Source organism: Panthera onca, chromosome A2 (assembly GCF_046562875.1).
Source record: "Panthera onca isolate mPanOnc1 chromosome A2, mPanOnc1 haplotype 2, whole genome shotgun sequence".
In the NCBI taxonomy this organism is placed as follows: domain Eukaryota; kingdom Metazoa; phylum Chordata; class Mammalia; order Carnivora; family Felidae; genus Panthera; species Panthera onca.
Window position 1 is genome coordinate 19,560,363 of NC_138340.1, and position 22,491 is coordinate 19,582,853.

The 22,491-nt window shown below is 53.3% G+C and overlaps 1 protein-coding gene across 4 annotated transcripts; it reads left to right on the forward strand.

Moving 5' to 3' along the window:
• Window positions 1-278: 278 nt before the first annotated feature.
• Window positions 279-10,289, forward strand: HEMK1 (HemK methyltransferase 1, mitochondrial release factors N(5)-glutamine). Of its 4 annotated transcripts, XM_060631120.3 has the most exons (11): window positions 279-357; window positions 1,377-1,756; window positions 2,055-2,146; window positions 2,459-2,552; window positions 6,576-6,710; window positions 7,040-7,104; window positions 7,383-7,432; window positions 8,365-8,473; window positions 9,324-9,419; window positions 9,571-9,684; window positions 9,848-10,287. In XM_060631120.3, the coding sequence occupies exons 2-11, from the start codon at window positions 1,529-1,531 to the stop codon at window positions 9,906-9,908; spliced, it is 1,044 nt and encodes a 347-aa protein (XP_060487103.3). In that variant the 5' UTR covers window positions 279-357; window positions 1,377-1,528; the 3' UTR covers window positions 9,909-10,287. The 4 variants fall into 4 exon arrangements, with proteins under 4 accessions (XP_060487103.3, XP_060487104.3, XP_060487106.1 ...); XM_060631121.3 differs by lacking the exon at window positions 9,324-9,419 and having other exon boundaries at window positions 9,848-10,289; XM_060631123.3 differs by lacking the exon at window positions 279-357 and having other exon boundaries at window positions 1,608-1,718; window positions 2,421-2,552.
• The last annotated feature ends 12,202 nt before the right edge of the window (window positions 10,290-22,491 follow it).

A 22,491-nucleotide genomic window follows, 5' to 3' on the forward strand; every position in this document is an offset into this window, starting at 1 on the left:
AGTAGTCCCCGCGGGCTGGGGCCATGTCCCCTCCGTGACCTTCAGGAAGAATGGGGAGACCTGGCTCCTAGGGCGCAACCTCCCACACATCCACGCACCCTGGCGCGGGTGGACTACCGGTGCACCCCGCGTGGCTTTCACAGCCTCCTCAACAGCCCGCAGCGGCTTCCCGGGTGGAACCCAGTAGCACTAGGAACTCTGGAGCTGGGCAACTGGGTCCGCCCGAGTCCTTTCTCAGAAGCACCGACCCCGGAAGCAGGGCGTCCGAGGGTGCTCACGTTGGGTCTTGCATATCCGGGGGCCTTGCCCCGGCAGTTTCTGCATCCGGGCGGGCGGGCGCGGTAATTCTTCAGGCCGGTATGTGCTAGAAATGGGAACCGAGACGGGTGCCCCTGGACTGCAGCACTCTCGAGACCCCCACTCCGCGTTATATAGATGAGGAAACAGGCTTGGGGAGAGGCGACCTTGCCTGGGTCATTAACGATGCTTTGCAGAGCTGAGAGGGAAGCTGCGTCCCGGACTTCAGGCCTTGGCTCCTCCTCGGGCAACGCTCAGGTGGACCGAGCTGCTCTGGAGACCGGAGGACGTGGGTTTGTGTCCTGCCTGGGACAGTGCTAGCGAGGTGATTTTAGGCAAGTCGCGTTCCCTCCCAGCTGGTCTCTGAAGGTGTGACACTTAGCAGGTGCTCAGTATGCGAGTTTGGACCTTAGTCCGTGCGACGGGAAAGGGGACCACTAATTTTAAATCTTCTGTTAAATCTTGTTTGTGATAACTTACGTATAAAGTTAACAAATAATCGTCAATTTCTTTTTGGCTGGGGATTTATGCTGATGTTTAGGATTATGGGTTAAACGGGGCAGGGGGAGAATTTTAGCATACAAATCAGTCAAGTACATGCAAAATGTCAAAAGCAAAGCTCCCAAGCAAAGGCAATCTCCTCTCTTCTTGCAATATTAGTTAAGAGCATGTAACATTGAGTCCCTCCCATGTGTTGAGCTGACTCTCAGGCCAACTTTCATTGTCTGCTGCACTGCTCACGTGGAGTTGATATTATTCTCCTCGTTTTATGGAGGACACTGGAACTCAGAAATAATGACTTTCCCAAGTCGCACACACTAGATGATACAGATCTGTTCAGCCCTCAAGCCTGAGCCCCGACCCATCACCAGGGACTGAGCTCTGGGTTCAGCCCACTTCAGCTAAAAACATGATGAAAACATAATTGGCCAAGACAAGAAGAATCAAATAAGTGGGTGAGGGTCTAAAATGGAGTTAAGGAGGTAGCAGAGCAAGAGCGTGCCCTCTCTCAGGCAGCAGGTCAGGGAAGAGTGGGTCACACAAGACTCAGCTGCTCTCCTGGTTCTTCTCTCTTGCAGGTTGGCAGTCACATCTGGAGCAGAGCCACCTTGAGGAGCCAGAGCCTGTGACCATCTCTACCTGGTTGGAGCCAGTGACCCATCTTCAGCAGCTGACATCACTTGGAAGACTTAGGGACCTGGGAGCACTCAGGAGAGCCTTTCCCTGAGACATGGAGCTTGGGGACCGAATGCTCCGGGCCCTCCTGTCTGGCTTGGGAAGGAAGGGAGACACCAGGGGCTGGGCCTTCAGCTCATGGCAACCCTATCTGCCCCTGGCTGGGTTGTTGAGTGCCACAGAGGTGGTCAGCCACTGGACTGCAGTCTTTGAGAAGAGGGGCATCCCTGAGGCCCAGGCATCCAGTGAGTACATCGTGGCTCATGTCCTTGGAGCCAAAACAGTTAAGTGCAGTGTTGTTAAGAGGGCAGAAAATGGGGGAGGGAGAACCTTAGGGAAGAACATCCAGGCTTTTCTGCCCCACTGAGAATGCTAAGCTAAGAGTGATGGGGTTTTTCTGAAGGCATGTCTTAGATGGATACTTATTCATTCATCCAGCTAACGTTTACAGTGTGTGCCAGGCAGTAGGGATCCAGGGATGACCAAGGTGGTCAGTGTTGGGCCCACAAACATTGTCCATCTAAACCTGGGTCAGGCCCTTGGATCAGGGGAGGCAGCCACTCACATTCTCTGTGGGGCAGTTTCAGAGCCTGAGACCAGTACTTCGGACCCATCCCCTGAGTCCTTGGCAGCTACAGCACGTGCAGAAGCTGAGTAGCTGCCGATTGCAAAGGTGAGCATCCATGCGCCAGACCTGAGGGCTCTGTGTGGGGAACAGATGTCTGATTTCCTCCAGCCCAACTAGTTTGTGGTCAGGGAGGAGGAAAGTATCCAAGGACTAGGAAGGTGTTGGTCTGAAGGATTGATGAGAGGGGAGTCAGGCAAGTAGAAAGGGAGAAGGGAGGGAGGGAAGGCCTTGGCTCAGAGTCCTGGGGCAAGGAGGACGACCCTGACACTTTTGGTATCCCACAAGTTCTCTCAAATCAGTCATGGTCCTATTGGTCCAGGCTCTAGCACTGATGTCACCCAGCTGCCTCCTCTGCAGGATGCCTTTGCAGTACATCCTCGGGGAGTGGGACTTTCAAGGGCTCAGTCTGAAGATGGCCCCCCCAGTGTTCATCCCTCGCCCGGAAACTGAGGTAGGTGTGGCACCAGGACAGGGCAGGATGGGGATGAGGGTGGGGTTTAGGGTACCTGTCTTGCTCCAGATTTCCTCCAGGGGGCGCTGGGGCCCTGTGATTATTGTCCTCAGAAGCCTTCCTTTTCCATACTGGTGTCTCCTGGAAGGCTTGGTAGGTGGGGCCAAGAGTGTAGAGGTCTCCTTCTGGCCTCCTTGAGTGTCCTCACATCCCAGACCAATGTCCTAGCTCCCAGACATGGCCTATCCAATCCATGGGGGGAAAGTGCCTTCCTCCTATCTCAGGAGGTGTGGGTGGAGTGGATAGGGCTCCAGCTGGACACCTGGAGGCCTGGTACAGCTATGTGACCTCAGGAAAGTCATTGACCCCTCTGGGCCCAGATGATGAAAGGATTGGGCCAGGGAATCTGTGACTTGGTGGTTCTCTTAGATCCACTGTCTGGTCAGGTAATCACCCGTGTCCCTCATATTACTAGGACTAGGGATTGGGTGGCCCTAGATACTGTCTGTTGGTAAGGCACCCTTACTGTGGGAGAGATGCTTTCTGTAGCCCTTCTTGGGCTTCCCCTTGACCTTATAGGGAGCCAGAGAGAACAGAGCAGGTGGATGGGGCTGTGTGGGGGCTGATGGGCAAGCTGGAGGGCACCAGGCTCTGAGAAGGAGTGTTTCTCAAAAGGTACCCAGGCATACAAACATTCCTAGGAAAGATCATACCTCATTCACCTGCCCAGACAGGTACCCAGAGTCCCACCTCATTTTCCTAGACTCTCTCCCCTGGCCAAGAAACCTTCTGACCCCATTCACTTCCACATCATGTGGTTCAGAGGCCAGGTCCTCACTTTACAGCCCAGCACTGGGAGGGACAGTAGGGGATCTGAGAACCACCTAAAGTCACAGGGCTGCCAGGGGAAGGAGCGTGGGGGCAGCACTCGGACTTTCTGACTCTGGGTCAGGGCCCCACATCTCCCATAGGGCTGTCCCATCTGGGATTGGATGAGCTGGGATGGAATGCGGAGATCCAGAGCAGGAAGTGGTGGTCTGCCACCTGTAGGTTTTTGGGAGGCTACCCTGTGTCTTTCCCAAGCATGTGACCTCTGGCTGGGAGCTCACTTACTGTCTCCTGAGACTGCCAAGGGTCAGGACATGGGAGGGAAGCTACCATGATGACCTTTCAGTCCCCTCAGAGCTGATCTGACACCAGCCATGTGCTCCAGGGTTCTGAATGTGGAATGTGGACTTCTGGCTCACATGTGGGCCCCCCATTCCTGTGTGGGTCTGGGCCAGAGAACAGCTCTGTTGCAAGGAGCAGGGGGGGGGAGAACGGAGGGGGAGGCTGTGGTTGGGAGGTCAGGTCCTCACCTCACTGTGCAGACATTTCTGAGAACTTGCCAGGTTTGCCCCAATGTGAAGCCACATTGGGGGTGCTTTACCAAGAACTTGAGAGGACGTGGCCTGTGGCAGGGAGTAGGGAGAATGGGTGCAGGGAACAGTTCATGGTGCCTGTGATCTTTCTATCACTGGAGGACAGTTTCTGATGATGGGGGCAGAAGTCAGAAATGTGAAGCTGTAGGTGGCATGTGGCTCGATGAGTTGGGCTTTCCCTGTGGGTGGGAAGGTGGCTCAGTCCCCAGGCTGGCGGTGTGTACAGTGGGAAACCCAAGGCTGAGAGTGTGAGCCATTCGTATCCAATTGGGCAAGATGAGGCTCTGCGGGGTATGGGAGGCTCAGTGCCTTATCTGTGATTAGCTTGAAAGAGGCAGTGCCACCTTCATGGGGCTGCTGTCTCAGAACATCCGAATGGAGGGTACTCACAGCAGTCAGGTCCTGCTGAGGCCTTGGGCTGACTTCTTGACGGAAGCTGTCTGTTCCCCACATTCCCTTCTATCCCCACCCCATCATGGTTTTGGATTCTTCCCTTACTCACCTAGAAGAGGTGCCCTGAGTCTGAGGCCAGCTCAGCTTTCAGCCTCCTCTAACGAGCCACCAATTTCAGGCTGATGGAGGCTGGAGGCTCTTCACTTGGTGAGGAGGAAAGTTTGTGGACTTCTTGCAGGTGGTCTCTACCCCTATAATTGTCCCATAGCCAAGTTGATCCTCAAGTGGTCTGGAGTGTAATAGAGGGTCCAGGGGACACTCAGCTTCATGCACTCCCTGGGATGGCCGTTCATATATGTTGTATGTCTCTCTGAGGTCAGGGGTGTCTCTCTGAGGTGGCTGGCCAGTGTGGCTGTCCAAGGGGTCATTCTCCAACCAGAGTAGGTCTGTCTGTGGCCGGGAAACCAAGAGAAGTTCACACCCCTGACAAGCCTCAGCTGTCCTACCAGATGCTCAGTATGTGGCTTCAGTGCTGAGCCCGCAATCTCTCCACCACAGCTCTAGACTTCTCGCGCTATGGTAGTCCCAGTGCTATGGGCCCAGGTTGCTGCAAGCACCCCTGCAATCTCCAGTAGTGCCTGGTACAGGACTAGTGGGAGCAAGTGAGGGAAACAGGAAGGGTTGAACCCATAGGCCAAGTCCTACCTGCCTTGAACTTGCTACCCTGGGCACAGGTGAGCTTTGCTCCTGGGATTGGGGGGCCTGGAAGGATAAAATGCCTTTTGGGACTCAGGACTGAGGAGCTTATATGGCAAATGGGTCTGAGTGATCTGGAGCTGTTGAGCTTGACTGTTGATATTGGGAGTTTGGGAGGACCTAGGGGAGTCTGAGACTTAGAGGGTAGCTTCCCACGACCACTGAGAGCTTGCCCAGCACTTGGAAAGTGGCCAGGAGGCCCCTCTGAGGGTCAGGCTTTGCCTGTGGGACACACTGTGATGGGTTAGATTCCTGGTCTTCCCATCATGGAGCCTTCAGTCTGGTAGGAAAGGCAAACTGCATCCTGGACTTTAGACTCATGGTGAGGAGCCATGGTAGAGAGAGCCTGGTGGGGCGGTGGGGGTGAGGAAGCCTTTCTGGAGAGGTGGACCTGTTTGTAGATGAAGGGAGCACCCACTTGCAGACCCCTTTGCCCATTCCTGAGCCAGCCCTGCCTAGGATTCCAGGAGTCCCAAGTAGGGAAATTCTCCTAAGGGTTGTCTTTGAGAAGGAAGCACACTGCCCTTTCCCAGTTCCATGCCTGGCTGCTTGGGCCCTCACTCCACTGCTCATTAGAAACAGTTGGCTACTGGGCAGCAGCAGCCCTCCACTCTCACCTCCACCCTGTATTGGTTTTCATGCACAGTCCCTGCAGGTAGCAGATGGGTGGACAAGACTTGAAAGCCTGTTGTTTCCAAAGTGACAGTGTCTATAAGTGTCCCCAGGCCCCCAAGGCAGGTGCAATCAGGCACCTCCCACCACACTATGCCCACTTATTCCCATGCCTTGTGTATGCATGCCACAGCCCTCTTCAGATATGGGGCTTAGGTGGGACTGTGTTCTCCCTACTATGCCCCACCTCCATGGAGGCAATTCCCTGTCCCTCCCTGGGAGACTTCTAAGTTCAGCTCTATGAAGAAGCTGGGGCCACTCTGGCCCCTGATAATTGGCCATCATGAGCTGTGAACTAGGCTCCAGGAGGGGCCTTGACCCCTGGGCCTTAGCTTCCTCATGGACCATTTGTGAGGATCCAACAGATTAATGGAGGGAAAGTTCTGGAATCAGGGCCAGTCAAAGAGGAAGTGGTCGAGGAACATCAGGCATGGTTCTAGCATTGCCATGTGCACAAAACAGAGGCTGTCTATAAAAGGCCTAGCTGAGGTTTATTGAACACTTAACATGTACCAGGAATGGGACCCATGTCTCACGAATGTGTTTCTGTTTAATGTCCCCAGCATCCTGATGAGGTGGGTTATCATCCACTCAGTTTCACAGGTGGGGAATCTGAGGCCTAGAGAGGCAGAGTGACCTGCCCATGGCCTGACATAAAGTTCAGTCTAGCTTTAGACACCCCCCTACATTGACCCCTCTAACCATGCTTGGGCCTCTGTGCCAGTACCCCCTGGAGGGCTGGGTTGTCACTAACTCTGATCCAGACCCCTTTGCCTCACAGGAGCTGGTTGAATGGGTGCTGAAAGAAGTGACCCAGAGTTCCTGTCCAATGGGAGCCCAAGGTGGCCCCCTCATCCTGGAAGTGGGCTGCGGATCGGGAGCCATCTCCCTCAGCCTGCTGACTCAGCTTCCCCAGGTGAGCCCCCTCTGCGTCCCTGTGCCCCACCCTGAGTAGACTGGGATTACCACTCACTGTCCCACAGATCCTTTCCCCACCCATTTCTGCTAGAAGCACTTGAGAGGAGGTGGCCAGATATGGGAAGACAGGGCTGCCCTCAGCCTATCATGGTCATAGCCTCTAACTCTTTTCCCCTTTTCTCTGGCCAGACCCTGGCTACAGAGAGGGGAATGGCTGTTGGGTATTTCCCTCCTCTCTGGTAGGGGTTGGAGGAGAGCTCTGGTCCCCAGCCCTGGCCTCTCCAGGCACCCTGCCCCCTACATACCCATCATTTATTCTTGGGGCAGAGCCGAGTCATTGCTGTGGATAAAGGAGAAGCTGCCATCTGCCTGACCCAGGAGAATGCTCAGAGGTAGGCGGGCTGGGGAGACAGAAGGTCAGGGTTGGGGAAGTCTGACTTTGGGACCTGGTCTCAATCCCTGTTCAGGTATTAAACTCACTGATGTCTGTTTTCTACTCCTAAGAAAGGGGAGGTGGGGGGGGGGGGTGTTGCCTGGCATGGGTCCCACAGGGTTATGAAGGACAGTGGGCACCAGATAACTGCCAGTCCAAGAAGAGTTTATTCTCACAGTCCTGGTAGCCACAAGTAGGAGCCTCCCCTGTGCTCACCCTCACTTCCCATCTCTTCAGGCTTCGGTTGCTGGACAGAATTCAGATCGTTCCCCTGGATGTGACTTTAGGTATCTTCCCTACCCATCTTCCTTGGGGTGGGGATCCTCAGCACAGGTGCTGAATGGTGGAGAGATGGATGGAGGGCTTCCCCAACACACACACACACACACACACACACACACACACACACACACACACACACACACACACACACACAGTATCTTAGACCAATCCTGCAAATCCCTGCTGCCTCCTGGGCTGATTTGACCCATGCAGGGACCAGCCACAGGGTCTTTGTTATTTTCTGAACCCCTGTAACTAGTGAGATTAACTAGGGCTTGCTTGCTTGTTGTCAAGAGATGAGCAGAAGCTCAGGAGAAAAGCTTTAGGACCAGAATACTTTAATACTTTAGTGCCTACCCACGCTGCTCCTGCCTGGCCCAGGCACAGCACAGCTCAGCCACACCTTTGCAGAGTGTTCTTGGGTTCTGGCTGCAGTTCTGGCTTCATTACATATCCATAAGATCTTTGAGCCTCATATGCACCCTCCATAGAGTGATACACCTGGTGTGGCACCTGGCACCTGGATGGAACGGACAAGCAGAGTTGCCAGGAATTGACTGACTAAAGCCAGGCATGCCCTCCACACACTGAGTCCATGTTGGCTATGGGGCAGCATATGGCAGGGCCAGTAGGGTTACAGAGAACAGAGGCTCTTGCATTGACCAAGCAGAGAGGTCTTCCTAAAGGTGGCACTTGAGCTGAGATTTGAGAGGAGGGAGAGAGGGCAAGGATATTCCATGTGAAAAGTTGCCATCTCAGAGTATACATGCTCCTGGCCAGGCTGCTGGCCGGGGACCCTGGGCACTAATTTGCAGGTCTGGGTTATCAGATCCAGAGATAGGCCCATGGTGTGGCTTGGGGAGGGAGACTACCCAAGGGACATGGTGGCAGGTAGAGCTGCCACCTAGTCTCTGCTGTGTGTTCCCTTTGACCATAGAGGGGAGCTGGTCACACCTCCTGCCCTGGGGCCCCATGGACCTGGTCGTCAGCAACCCTCCCTACATCTTCCACCAAGACATGGAGCAGCTGGCCCCTGAGATCCGCAGGTACAGGGTATGATAGGAGAGAGCCAGGCCTGAGAAGGCCTTGGGGGATGTGTCTGCCCTGGGGGAACTACACCATTGGGAGGGCCAAGGAGGGAGAGGGGACTGAAAGGGACAGTGATGTTGAAAGAGAGGTTCACTTAAGAGCCCACAGACCTACTCGGTTTAGCTTCTGCCTTCCCACTTAAGACCACTGAACTTCTCTGAGCCTCATTTCCTGCCTTTGAAAGGGGAGTGATAGACCTTTGTAGGGCCATGAGGAGGACTTAACAATGAATGACATTAGACATTGTATAGAATACATAGAAGGTGCTCAAATGGGTACATCATTTTACAGAAGAATGAGGCCCGGAGAGGGAAGGTGCCTGGTCCAAGGTCATGTAGGGGCTTAGCAAGAAGGCTGGGACTAAGACCCTACTCCAGGCTTTACTGTGAGTCATCCTGTTCTCAAACAAGGGCTGAGAACTAGGGGTAGCCCAGGATCCCTTGGACGAGGCAGCGGTAATGTGGGTCAAGGTGCTGGCTCCCCCTTTCCAGGCTCTCAGGAATGGTCTAGCTAGTTCCAAGCCCCGCCCCCCCCCCCCCCCCCCCCCCCCCGCAGACTAAGCATAGGAACAGCCTTGCCTCGATATCAGTCAGTGGGATTCGCTAAGGACTCCCAGCACTGCCTGGTGGGCTGCTGCCTATAGGAGGTAGGGGCATCAGAGCTGCTGTTGGGGTCTCCTCCCTCTGTGTCCTCAGATTTTCCTGTCAGCCCAGAGTGTAAGTTCCATGGGGCCCCTTTGTGGAGGGCCCTGCTCAGTTTAAGATACCCCCTGTCCCAGACTCTCACCTTCCACTGTTTTCCCTTCAGCTATGAAGACCCAGTAGCCCTGGATGGTGGGGAGGAGGGCATGGACATCATTACCCACATCTTGGCCCTGGCACCTTGGCTTCTGAAGGACTCTGGGTATGGATAGGGCAGGTCTCCTGGATCTGTCCCAGTGTGTACTAGGCCTGCCCTGACAGTCATTCTGCCCCCACGCCTCCCGGTCCAGGTAACCCAGAAGTGCAGGTCCTAGTCCTGCCTGGTTGAGCTGACCCATTTCTCCTCCATGTAGGAGCATCTTCTTAGAAGTGGATCCAAGACATCCAGAGCTTGTTGGCAGCTGGCTTCAGAGCCGGCCTGACCTGTCCCTTGATCTCGTGGCTGTGCGCAAGGATTTCTGTGGGAGGTGAGCTCTACCTACCCCACCCCTACCTCCATAGTCATAGCCACACTGGTTCTTCCACTCAGGCCATCCACAGCTCTGGCTGTGGGGAGAGTATGCTGTTCCCACACTCTGCTCATCCCCTGGGATTCAGGCAATAATTGGCCTCTTGTCCCTGTCTCCTTAGGCCCAGGTTCCTGCATATCCGGAGGTCTGGGCCACAGTGTGGCTGCCTTATGGAAGCCTGACCAGGGCCCCAGCCTACCAGAGTGCCTGGCTGATCCTTCTTCCTGGAATGCTACTTGGAGGGAGGTGATGGCACTTTCTAGAACCCAGATGCTTATGACATTTCCCATGGCTCTGTGATTCCCCAAGCTCCACATTTCTGGGAGACTTGGGGATAGAAGCAAGGGTGGGGATGTCCTTCTTGGGGTGGCAAAGAACAAGGACATCCATAGTTTGGCTCAGAGCTGAGCAGACCTAGGTTCCCATTCTGGCTTCCCATCACACCAGTGTGGCCAAGGGTAGGTTGCTCAGTGTCTCTGTGAGTGGAATTGCCTTGGGGATGTTGGGAGATATGGCCAATAAAGTGTCAAGAGACCAACAAATAGTCGTCTAATGTTTTGTTACTGTGATTTGTGGGTCCCCTGTCCCCTTGTCCCCAGGCAGTGCTGGGAGTAAGAGCTTCCTCCTGCTCCAGCAGGACTAGCCATCAGTCTCCCATCTGGTGGGAGTGTGAGAGTGCAGTGTGGAGAAAGGCACATGGGTGCTCCTTTTGGCCTTGGATGCCAGGGGCTTGGGACTAATCAACTCACTCCTAGGGTTCGACCTAGCCCTCAACTGCCCTAGGTACACTCCCACACACCCTGACTGGGTCTAGGCTCTGAGCACAGGAGTATCATCTGAACTTCAGCTCAGAGCTGACTGCCTGCTTCCTGGAGGGGATTGGGCTGAGGGTCTTTGGTGCACAGTTCTGGGGTCACCTATCCTCATTTATTTCACTGAAGGCTTGAGCCAGTAAGGAGTAAGCAGCGTTTATGTTTACTTTTTATTCTCATAGCTTTTGGCTAAAACATTCCTTCCAAGTTGACCTTGCAGTTTCAGGTAACCCATCTGTCCCTGGTTGGAGCTGGGGAGAGTGAGAAACCCAGACAGCGCAGGTAGCTGGTTGTGACCTCCACCCGAGCTCTGGTCTGTGCAGACTTGTGGCCACCAGGAGGCCCGAAAGCCCAGCCCTTCTGTCCACATCGACAGGAAGCCTCCCAGTTGGCAGGTGCTGGTGTGAATCTGCATCAGAGTGGGTCCTGAGGAACATGCCAGACCAGACTGGCTCATCCCACTGGCACTTTCAAGGGCCTGACCTGGTGGTATGGTGGCCAGAGGCAGTATGGTCTGGTGGTCAGTATTCTCTGCTAAAGCCAGGATGCTGGGCTCCAGGGCTGTGTCTTGCACTGGGACCTCGGGCACCTCCTTTCCCTGCAAGAAGCTGGCTCTTCTGGCTCCAAGGCCAGTGTAAGGTGGCAGCCTCATTTTAGCCTCAGTCAGCCTGGTGGGGTGTGAGCTGGCATCTGAATCCTCACTCCTTCAGCAGGGACTCCCCAAGAGAAGATGTGGCCTGCCTGACATCCCGTGGTGGGAAGTAGCCAAGTGGAGATGGGAAGTTAGGTCCCTGCCTTTGGGGAGTCTGTATTGCTGGGCTCATACCTGGCTTGAGTGACCCACTCCTTCCCCTACTGTGCTGAGGGTCACATCTGCCTTAGCAGGGGCCACACTGCAGCTCCTAAGGCTCCTGTGACCTGCTCCTTGCCCAATGCCAGCCACATGGACTCCAAGCTCCTCCTGACTTCGTTTGAGGAGGATCAGGGACTCCCCATCATGGCTGCCTGGAAGGAACCTGGGAGGGTGCTGTAGGGCACAGCCAGAGAGAGGTTCCTGGCTTTCTGAGCCCCCTTGTGTTCTCCAACCTTTGCCCACATAGGTCCTTACCAGTATCGCCCATCTCTTCTGCCTGTGCCCTTCAGCTCCTGCTGTCTTCAGCAGCATCTCAAGGCAACCTGCCCCATTGTTCCACAGCCTGGGCCACACCTCAGCCAGTACTGGCTTCCCTGATGGTTTCACTCTCCTGGCCTTGGACCTATCACCGAGGAAAGGTCTTGGCAAGCATGTGGATATGTCACCCCAAGAGACCATAATGATGGGAATTACAGTGTCGGCAGCTGGGGTCACAGAAGCAGGAGCAACCTTTGGAGACAACCTTCCTAGAAAACCATGAGGCTTGACTCCTCTGATAAAGAGATGCAGGCCAAGTGGACTGGCGGGCCGGGCCTCAAGCCTGCAGCTAGAGGGGTGGCCAGAGGCCCCTGTGGAGACCACATACAGCACTGGCTTGATTGGGCCTTGGACATTGAGCTCTGATGTTGGAGCCACACCACCCTGAGTTCACATCTTGGCATCTGCCCCTCATCAGGATGTGACCTTGGCCAGATGACTTCACCTCCCTCAGCCTTGGCTTTCATACCTGATAAATGGGACCCTGTGCTTTATCTCATAGGATGGTTCTGAGGAGTCCGCGGGATGCACCTTTGACGGGGCATTGTGTTTTCACCGCTTGCTCCAGAGAGCAGACATGTGGGGAGACACAGGGAGGGCCTGTACCCTTATGCGTCTGTCTGGTGCTTGACACCAAGACAAAGCAGGCAGAGACATGGCAGTTTGGAAAGGAGGGAAGGCAGGGATTTCACTCTTGGGCTCTTGACGTCTACCTGCTCTCTGGAGATGGAGCCCCCAAGAGGCTGGTAGTCTGGCCGCCTAGATTTCCCTCAGCACCTCCTCTCTGCACTAGGACTTGAATGCCCTGAGGTCCAGGCCACAACAATCAGTGGCTCTGCCCCGGAAAGCCAGGCTCACCTGCCCTATCTCCTCCCTCCTTCCTGGGGCCAAAGCAAGAGATGAGTACCCCCCACCCCCGCCCCAGCATGTGTTATGGAGCTGATGGTAGAGTCCAGGCTCTTCAGACCCCTGAGATCTTGAGGGATGTGCCTACTGCCCTTCCAGCCTCCTTCAGCCAACCCTAAGCATGGACAGGGGGTGTAGGAGTCCTTGACTGATGTACTCGGAAAGCAATTCCATCCTGTTTGCTGACAGTTGAGGAAACAGGCTTTGTCTCACAGTTGGGTGCTTGTCCTAACTGCCCTTAGGTTTCTCCATGGGGGCCCATCTAGCTGCCCTATTGAAATGTACCCCTAAACTCGTAAAGCCTTTTTAATTTTTAAAGTTTTTTTAATGTTTATTTAAAAATGTTTTTCTTAATGTTTATTTATTTTTGAGAGACAGAGAGAGACAGAATGATCAGGGAGGGGCAGAGGGAGAGGGAGACACAGAATCCGAAGCAGGCTTCAGGCTCTGAGCTGTCAGCACAGCTGACATGACAGCCCCCTGACATGGGGCTCAAACCCATGAACTGTGAGATCATGACCTGAGCCAAAGTCGGATGCTTAACTGACTGAACCGCCCAGGTGTCCCAATGTTTGTTTATTTTTGAGAGAGAGAGAGAGCGCACGAGCACAAGAGGGGGAGGGGCAGAGAGAGAGGGAGACAGAATCTGAAGCAGGCTCCAGGATCTGAGCTGTCAGCACAGAGCCCAACACGGGGCTTCAACTCACAGACTGTGAGATCATGACCTGAGTCGAAGTCAGACACAACTGACTGAGACACCCAGGTACCTCGCCCCTAAACCCTTTTCTGCCACCACCCTGTACCTGGACCCTGGGCCATTGACTGCTGCCAATCCCTGCCCTAAACCCTTGGCTGTCTCCTCATGACTTAAGTATGGTCACTGTGTCCTGCAGAGTCCAGGTCTGAAGAGGTGGGAGGGGGTTGGTGATGTCTGTGGGAAAGGCCCTGTGTGGACCCCTTTCAAAGCCCCATCAGTGCTCTGAGTAAGCTTCCATCAGAACAAAGTGTTCCACTGCTGACAGGCTTTGAGAACTGCTTTAACCTTTTCAGGCCAGCATGTCCTTCCCTGTCCACCTTCGGATTCTTTTGTCCACCGCCCTGGACTGCAGCTTCCTCGCAGAACTCTCTATTCCCTAAACATACCTCCTTCCCTTTGCCCAGGCAGTGTCTCCCATCAGGAATGCCTTGCCCACCACTGCCATCCAAATGATCCCTCCCCTCCCTTCAAGCTCCAACATAGATGCTGCCTCCTCCAGAACACCCGCCCTGATCCCTCTGTCCTCCCTCCCTCCTACATACCATGCTCCTAGCCCAAACTTCTGCCAGCACCGATGACATTCTGCCCCATGCATTTGGAAACCTTCCTGTCTCCCTCATCTCTCTAGGGCCCCATGTGGGTCTGGCATACCCTAAGGTCAGTAATGTCCACTCATAAACCAACGATGTGTGTATTTTCTAGAATGGAGCTTGAACTTCCTGTGTGGCTCTTGTCTGATCTGACAGCAGCTTTTGCATATTCTGGTCAATAGGGAGAGAAGAACTATGAGGGCCCAGCCTCCCACCCAAGCTAGGCAGCTGTCCGAGTTAAGCCATGGCTACTAATGGGCTCAAGTGCACCTGATCTGTGCACAGTGGCTGCGCCAGGAGTACAGGCTGTTCTTGGCGGCAACGGGGGCAGGTGCCAGGTTTCCTGGAGCTCTGGGCCCTGGCCAGCCCCCACCCAGAGTCTTGGCCAGAACAGCGGCCTGATCCCCTGTCAGGACTCCTCAGTCCTGGACGAGGCTTCTGGATGGGGCTTGGGATTGGCAAAGCAACCCTACCCCTCCTGTGGCAGACAGAAAAATGGCCCCTAAGATGTCTGTGTCCTAATCCCCCAAACCTGTGAATGTGTTACCTCACATGGCAAAAGGAACTGCAGGTGTGATTAAGTTAAGGATCTTGAAATGGAAGGATTATCCTGGATTATTCAGATGAGTTCAGTGTAATCAACAAGCGTCCTTATAAGATGGGGGTGGGGAAGGAGATTCGAGGGAAGCAGAGGTCACAGGGAGGCAGTGTGCTGGAGAAAAGGGCCATGAGCCAAGGAATGCAGACAGCCTCTAGACACTGGCAAGGGCGAGGAAATAGATTCTCCCCTAGAGCCTCAAGAAAGAATAGAATCCTGCCAGCGCCTTGATTTTCGCCTGGTGAAACTAATTTTGGACTTCTGACCTCCAGAGCTATAAAATGATAAACTTGTGTGGTTTTAAGCCACCAGATTTGTAGTAATATGTTACAGCAGCAGTAGGAAACTAGTACAGATTTTGGTACTTGAAGTGTTGCTGTCACAAATACCTAAAAATGGAAGTGGCTTTGGAAATGGACAGGAGCTGGAGGAAATTTGAGGTGCATGATAGATTGCCTTGAATACCTCTGCTCTGAGAAGGGGGGTGGCTGAGGTGGGGATGGGGAACACCCCTCCATCTGGAGACCTGAGCTGCCCAGGCTCCCTATCCACAGGTCTAACGTGGTAGAGAAGACTGGAAGACTGCTCGGGGTGGGCCCTGGAGAGGCTGGCCTGGCACCAGGGGCAGCTATGGAATAGGACTGCGATCAGGGGAAAGGAGGCAAGGCTGGCTTCCATGGCCCATCTCTGTGGCATGGGGGCCACCCAGGCCTTCAGAGAGGATGTCAGGGACTGGATCCAGCACCTCTTGAGTATATGAAGATGAGCAGGGGCCTTGCACTCTGGGTTGCCAGTACCACATCTGTGAAATGGGCACAAGAGTGCGTGACTTCAAGCTGATGGATCTGAACCCTCCGTGTGAGTTGTGAAGGGTTCGTCTCCTTCCAGTCATCAGCCAGTGCCCAGCTCCTGCTTCAGGTCTGGACTGGGCTTTGTGGCTCAGATAAAATTGAGTCATTCCTGGGATTCTCAGCCTATGATAACCAAACCTGAAATGGCCAGCTAGAGTCCTTGATCCTGTCCCTGTTCAGGCTGGCCAAGTCCTGGGGCTCTTGAAGCCATGGTCCCACCTGAAGAGCCACAAGAAGAGCTACTGGGAGTCCAGGCATGGGCTGATGTGCCTCACGGCAGGTCTGGGAATCTGGATTCTCCTAATATGCTTTCGATGAAGCCAAGAGGGCCTGATCATATTGGGAGGGGTGGATTTTAGCAAGACTAACGTCTACTCCTTGATCTCCCTCTTTCCAAACAGTTCCAAGGAAGGGGCTCACTAGGGGTCGCATAGCACTTACCTCCTGACTTGTTGTGCAGTGCTCTCCACCTCCATTGCTGCCAAGGGCCTGTGGTCATTTACTTGGATGGTGTGGCTCTTTCATATGGCTCTTCAGGTAGCTCCTAAACAGAACTGACTTCAACCATTGCTGAGGGGTTGGGTGGAGGACATATCCGGGACAACAATGGGGCCCATGACTCTGACTAGAGCCTGGGGCCACCCTAAATTGGAGAGTGGGATGTTAAGGATAGTCAGCTCGAGAGTGTGGGATGCCATCAGACATGCCAGAAGCAGTGTTGGACAATGGACAAGGGTGTCAGGAGATCCAGATGCGACCAGTGGTGGCATAGGTCAGAGACAGCCCTTGAGGTAAAATTGGGAAGACCACCCTCCCAGGCCCAGTAACCAGGCATCTCCACATGCCAGGTGCCAGGTGCTGCACATGCTGGCATAAATCCTGTCTGCACATCAGGAATGGCTTTCTTGGCCACTAGACAGGTGAAGAGACTAAGACTTAAGTTGCCCAACATCACACAACCAGGAAGTGGCCATGCTGGGGTTTGAACCAGTCCTCTGATGTCCCAGCTAGTGGGCGGGGACTTTGAGCAGGCCCCCTCTGGAGGCTGACTGCATCCCAGGGCCTCAGTTCCCAGAGAGGCTCAGATGCCTGGGGGTGGGGGGAGCGGCAGGGCTGACCTGAGTTTCCAGACAAAGGGGAAAGTGGCAAATCAAACAGAAGCACCAGACGTGGAGCAAGCTTCCTTCCTTCCCAGGTGCCCAGCTTTCACACTCCGCAGCAGAGGAACCAGATGCAGAGCCCCTGCGTGCGGGGGAGGGGAGGGCAGTGAGAGTGGCTGCTACTGAAAGGAGACTGATGTACCCTGGACGTGGGGTGGGACTGACAGACATCAGACTCTGCTTCTCAGCTGACAAGTGGGTGGGAAGGTGAGTCCTATCTCAGCATAAGGGGTATGAAGCCTGCCTGGTGGCGGAGGCGTTTTAGGTCCCTAGGCCCGGGAGATCCTGGGAAGAGGCGCTGGGTGGATGTGCCTAAAGCCCTCCTTGAAGGCATTCCACAGCTCAAGAACTAACTACATCTCCCTCTCTCTGCCTGCACAGAAGTGCGCCATCTCTTCCTCACTCTGCCCAGCCCTTTAGAGCCGTGGATTTTGTTCTTTCAAAGCAAGCTTCAGGTGCAACTCCACCATGTAGTTTTACAAAGATAAAAGCAATACCTTAAACATGAATGTATTTTTAAAGTTCAAATTCTCAACATTTTCTCAGCGTTAAGTCCATCAGGAGGACAGCAGTGAACACACATTTGAACTGGGGTTGGGATAGGAGTTGCAGTCTCAGGTCAGCTTTGGTGTCTGGCTTCTTTCAGGGTTTGATTTCAGTGGCACAGGACCAAGTGACCCCTGACTCCCACAAAGAGGTGGTTACAAGTGGTGGCAGTGTTTCTGAAGGCCACCTTGCAGTCTCTTTCATTCACAGGGACAGCAAGAGAAGCTTTATTTCAAGCTCAGTACAAATCCGGTTCTCTGGACACATAGGGAGGAATCTAATGTGTCATAATTTGATGGTGTGCCCATTTGAGTCTGTGCGTGGTTTTTAAAATTGGGCTCCTTACAATAGCTAAAAATATGAAAAGAACAGAGAGGGAAAGCGAGAGGAAGGAAAGGAAAGGAGGAAGGGAAGAGAAGGGAATGAGGAAAGGGAAGGGAAGGGGGAGGAAACTCATGTGTGGCTCCTTTGGGTTCTTGGTGTCGGCAGCCTCTGCCTCCGCCTCTCCTGGGAAGCCTGCCCTGGGCTGCTTTACCCCCACAACCTGGAGATTCCCAGTGCCTCCTTTCATTTAGTGTCTGTCTCAGCAGGTGAATCTGGGCCACATGCTCCTGAAAAGTCTCAGGAGTCCACAATCCCCTCTCGGCTCCAATGTGGACCGATTCAATCCCTGGTTCTGGGGTAGGGAAGAAGGTACCAAGCAAGGAACAGGGACTAGGGGCTTCCCCCCAGGGTGTATGGTGGTGCCTGCACCGGTGGGAGGACTGGAGAACCCAGTGCCCCTGAAAGCCTGGGGTTTCTGTAGTTCTGGGTACCTTCATTTCTGAGAACTTGCTTTGGAAAGAAAGAAATGAGAAGCAAAACCCTAGGGCCCAGCACCGCCCCCCCCCCGCCTTCCTGCCTTCCTTCCGCTGAGTCACAGCCAAGAGCTCAGTACCTCAGCCTCCTCTTGGGGCCACTTGGGTGGGGTGGAATTCAGGGTCATGTGAGGATGCAGCATCTGGGACAAGTCTTCTTTTCCTGCCAACATCCTCTGTGAAGTTACTGAGGGCTGAGGCTACTTCCCAAGCTTGGGGAAGGGGTGGCTGAGGTCCTTATCTGTCCTGTCTCTCCTCCCATTGTCAGGCCCATTGTTCACCCACAAGCACTGAGCACCAGCTGTGAATCAAGCCAGCGTTGGGGTGGTTCAGGCAGGAGGTCCTGTCACTGAGGAACTTGTGGACTTGGACAGGGACTTCTCCTGACAGACCCCCAGTGAGTGGCTGTGTCCTTAGGTTTGCTCTAGTCAGCAATGGGGAGCCACAGGAGGCCCTAGGCTCTGGGGAAACCAGGCCACATCACACACGCACCTGATAGAGACTTGCACACCCCTACGCAGGTGCCCCTGTATACAGGCATGTGCACAGGTGTGGGACTTAAGCACTTGGGTCCATGTCCATGATCACAGGTGTCTGTGCAGGGCTCCCATGGTTGGAGAAGCTCTATGCTTCGGGAGCCAGGTCAGGACTTTGTGTGTGTTAGGGGGGTATCACCCCATCTGAGGCCCAACCACTGTCTCTGAGTCATGGGAGCCCCTGGGAACTTGAGTACTGTGCTCCCATTTCATGGGGAAAAAAGCTGAAGTCCGGAGAGGCCCCCCATCTCAGCCAGGCTCACACAGCAAGTTAGGGGAGATCTGAGAGGGGAGTGAGCCTGACCTGGGTGCCTTGCCCACATTCCTGACCTCTTTGATCTGGCATTTGGGGCTTGACACCCCCCTGATGACCACACTGCATTAAACTCTGCGAGATAAGATTGGTGATTCTCCCAGCAAACTCACCTGAGGACCTACCACAGGGTCTTCCCAAGCTTTATGGACCATTCCCAGGGATTTCCCACATGCCGTCTTTGGTTGGGCCATCCTAGATGCTTGGAATGCTGTCTCTTGCTCTCGCTCTCAATCTTCCTCTCTCTCTCCCTCTCTATTAGTCAAATGAAATCCAGCTTCCATATTCGACTTAAATGCTTACTCCATCTTTTCTGACCCCGTGGAACTTTTCCTGTCTCTGGCCTCCCCTGAGCATCTCTTCCCCTTCCACCCACTGCTCACCCACCTACTAAACATAAAATTGATCTTTAGAGGCCAAGGCTGACAGTGGAGGGTCCTTGAGTTAGAGACGGTGGGAGCCACATCCAGGCCAGCTCAGCCTTTCAGACTTTGTCAGTCACTGGGGTGGGCCTGGAGCTAAGACAGGAGACAGCACTACCGGGTGCCACCACCTGCCCCCAGTCCTGCCCCTTCTCTGAAGCGGCAGCAAAGTCCTGCTGTGTCCTCTGAGGGCGGAGGAGACTGCAGCTGACAGAGAAGGCCTGGAGCACTGCGCTCGAGGCAAGATTGGCCCCTCAGAGTTTGTCATTCTGGATTGTGTTTATTCCTCCACACCCCTGAGCACCCCTCAACTATGTGCCAGGTCTGTGCCTGTGTTTGGCAGGTGAAGGGTGAGGGCTGGACAAAGTGTAGAGAACCCTCAGGTTTGTTGGGTGCTGCTGTTTCATAAAATGGCCCCAGACTGAGTTCTCTGCTCCTTCACAGAGCTCTTCCCTTCCACCTGGTCTCGGGAAGGGGGCTTGGGGGCTGCCTTTTCCCCACGAGGCTCTAAGCCCCGTCGCTACATGGCCATGCCCTCACCCCTAACAACTAAGAACTCTGTCCAGGGCTTTAGCTGCTGGCCTTGCTGTGTCTCAGGGAATGGACAGAACTGACCTGCCCTCTGGAATGGCCAGCTTGTGTCCAGCCTCTAGTGCAGAGGGCCCAGCTTGGGGAAGGCCATCGGGATTTCACCTGTGCCCCTGGCTCAGGGCCCTGGAGAAAGTTTTGTGGGTTATGGGGGGCGGGGTAAGAGGGGAAAACTCACAGCCAAGGGGAAGGTGGTTTTCAGTTGCGCATGCCTCATTTCCTCCCCTGGCTATCCCAGACCCATGCCCCTAATGAAAAGTCAGCTTTGCTGCTTATCTACTATACAGCTATACAGTGTTTGTTGTTGTTTATTATACAGGGAGATGGCCTAACTGGTTCTTGCTGGTGTACTGGAAAGCTGTTAATGTATGTGGTTTATCCTATAACTGGCCACTTCTTGGTTTCTCTTAGATCTGTTGGTCGTTGCTTCCCTTGGATTTTCTATGCCGATATTTTACCACTGAAAATAATGATAAATTTGTTTTTTTCCTTTCTAATATTTATAGCTCTTATTTTTTTTCCTTGTCTCATAGCTTGGTTAAGGCCTTCAATATAATATTGAAAAATGGTGATGGCTAGAGTACTTGTATCTTGTTTCCCACACATGGAGTGATACCTCTGGTGCCTCCCTATCAAGTGTACTTGCTTTGATTTTGGATAGACAGCCTTTCTCTAGTTAAGGATGGCTCAGTCTCATCCTGGCTGACTCTGTTTTGTTCATTTATTTTAGAAGCTTATTTATTTGCATTATTCATGTAATAAACCTTCAGTGAGTGTTTGCTGATTGTCAGGCCTACCCTTGGTACCAGAGTATGAAGGAAAAATGGACACAGATGCTGCCCATAAGGAGTTCATGGCCTAATGGAGGATAGAGGGACATAAACAGGCCTTTATCCTTGGACCACATGGCATGCACTTGATGGCGGTCTGCTCAGCACTGTGCAGGGCACTAGGGATGGGCAGTATTCGGATAAGACCCTGCTCACACAGAACCCCTGGTGGGGTCACATCCTCTCCCACTGAAGTTCCCACATGGTAGTTGCAATGCTCAGCCTAAGGCTTTCTCTGATGCACAGGCCAGCTTGGTAAGTGCCTGAAAGGTCATCCCCCGGAGCAGCCCTAAACCAGTGAAGGTAGGAGTTGGTGGATATGCATCCCAGCTTTCCCACTCCTTGGGTGGAACAACCATGAGGTGTGTTCTATTTCATCTCTCAGCTGAGGACTGAGCTTCGGTTGCCTGCAGAGGGAAACTGCTCATTAACACACCTGCCTAAGTTTCCTTTCTTTCCCTGTCTTGCTTCCCCTCTCCTCTATGTCAGAAACTGGGAAGGCTCTGTGATTTTGCCCCACTTGCAAGCTAACAAGTTAGCCCCTTATATTCCCAAGGATGCTGGCAGAAGGCACAAGACTCGTGGTTCAGAAATAAAGATCAGTTTGTTACAGTAACAGTGGTAGACCCAGGATCAGCCTTTTCTTGCACCACTCCTGTGAAGCCCAGTTTCCACAGGATGACCCAGTAAGTACCAGATGGTGCCTGCACATGCAGTGGTTTGCATTACAGGAGAGGAACCCTGGGGTCAGGGGGCCCAAATCTTTTATAATAGGCTGCAAGCAAACCTACCAACGTTGCCTCAGAGGGAGATACTATCTTTGTTATACTGGACAATAAACAAATCCTCCTTTTTCCCCTAGAGGGAGATACTATCTCTGTCTTCTAAGGCTGCTTGGTATAATAATCACCCTTGAAAGGATTGCTTGGAACAAGGGAGTCATTGAGCCTATGGGCAAGTATACAGAAATATACTTTCAGAGAACCATGGAGAATTGTCTCCCAACACCCTACTGGTGATTCTTGGCATCACCTCCCAAATAAGCTATTTGTATTTGGATCCTTGTCTTAGGGCCTATTTCTAGGGGAAGCGCCCCCCCACCCCCACCCCCACCCCCACCCCCTGTGCCTGAGACAGGGAGGTGACACTAAACGGGCATTAATGAATTTCTGACGTGACTCTACTTGCCCCAGACTAACCTGTCCTGAAAATGATGCAGGGGAGCACATGAAAGAAGAAGAAGTTTCCTCACCCAGAATCGATATTGTTGTAACTCCTAGGGAGATGCTCTAAAGGGCTTATAGGGTTTTCTCTTTCATGTTTAAATATTTAACACTTATGGTGGTTGGCTGCCTGTGTGAGGGAGACGTTGGACTTCCTTTTTTTCCCCCAAAGCTTTCCAATACCATCTATTGGAAGTTGTGCCTGATCTGTAACCACTCTCCTCTCATCTGCCTGGGGCCTGCTATTTAGAACATATCACAAAAACGAAAACAATCGATTCACAATAAATGGATTAAAAAACACGTGGGCATCACCATCACTGGGGATTTGACACTCAGTGCTGCCATAGTGTGAGACAGACCCAAACACCCACTCATGCCCCAGGGAAATGCAGGGAGGTTGCGACCCTGCCTCAGAGTTCACAGAGGATTTGAATGTGAATTGGGAAGGTTTATCTCTATAGAAATATAGAAATATTTAACAGTGAATAAAAGTTTCAAAAAGCTAAAGTTTTAGTTTCAAATCTTTTTTTATTTAAATGTTGACATCAGTTCGTTATAACTTATAATGTATATTTTGCCTTTTCATTTTTCTAATTCTGATT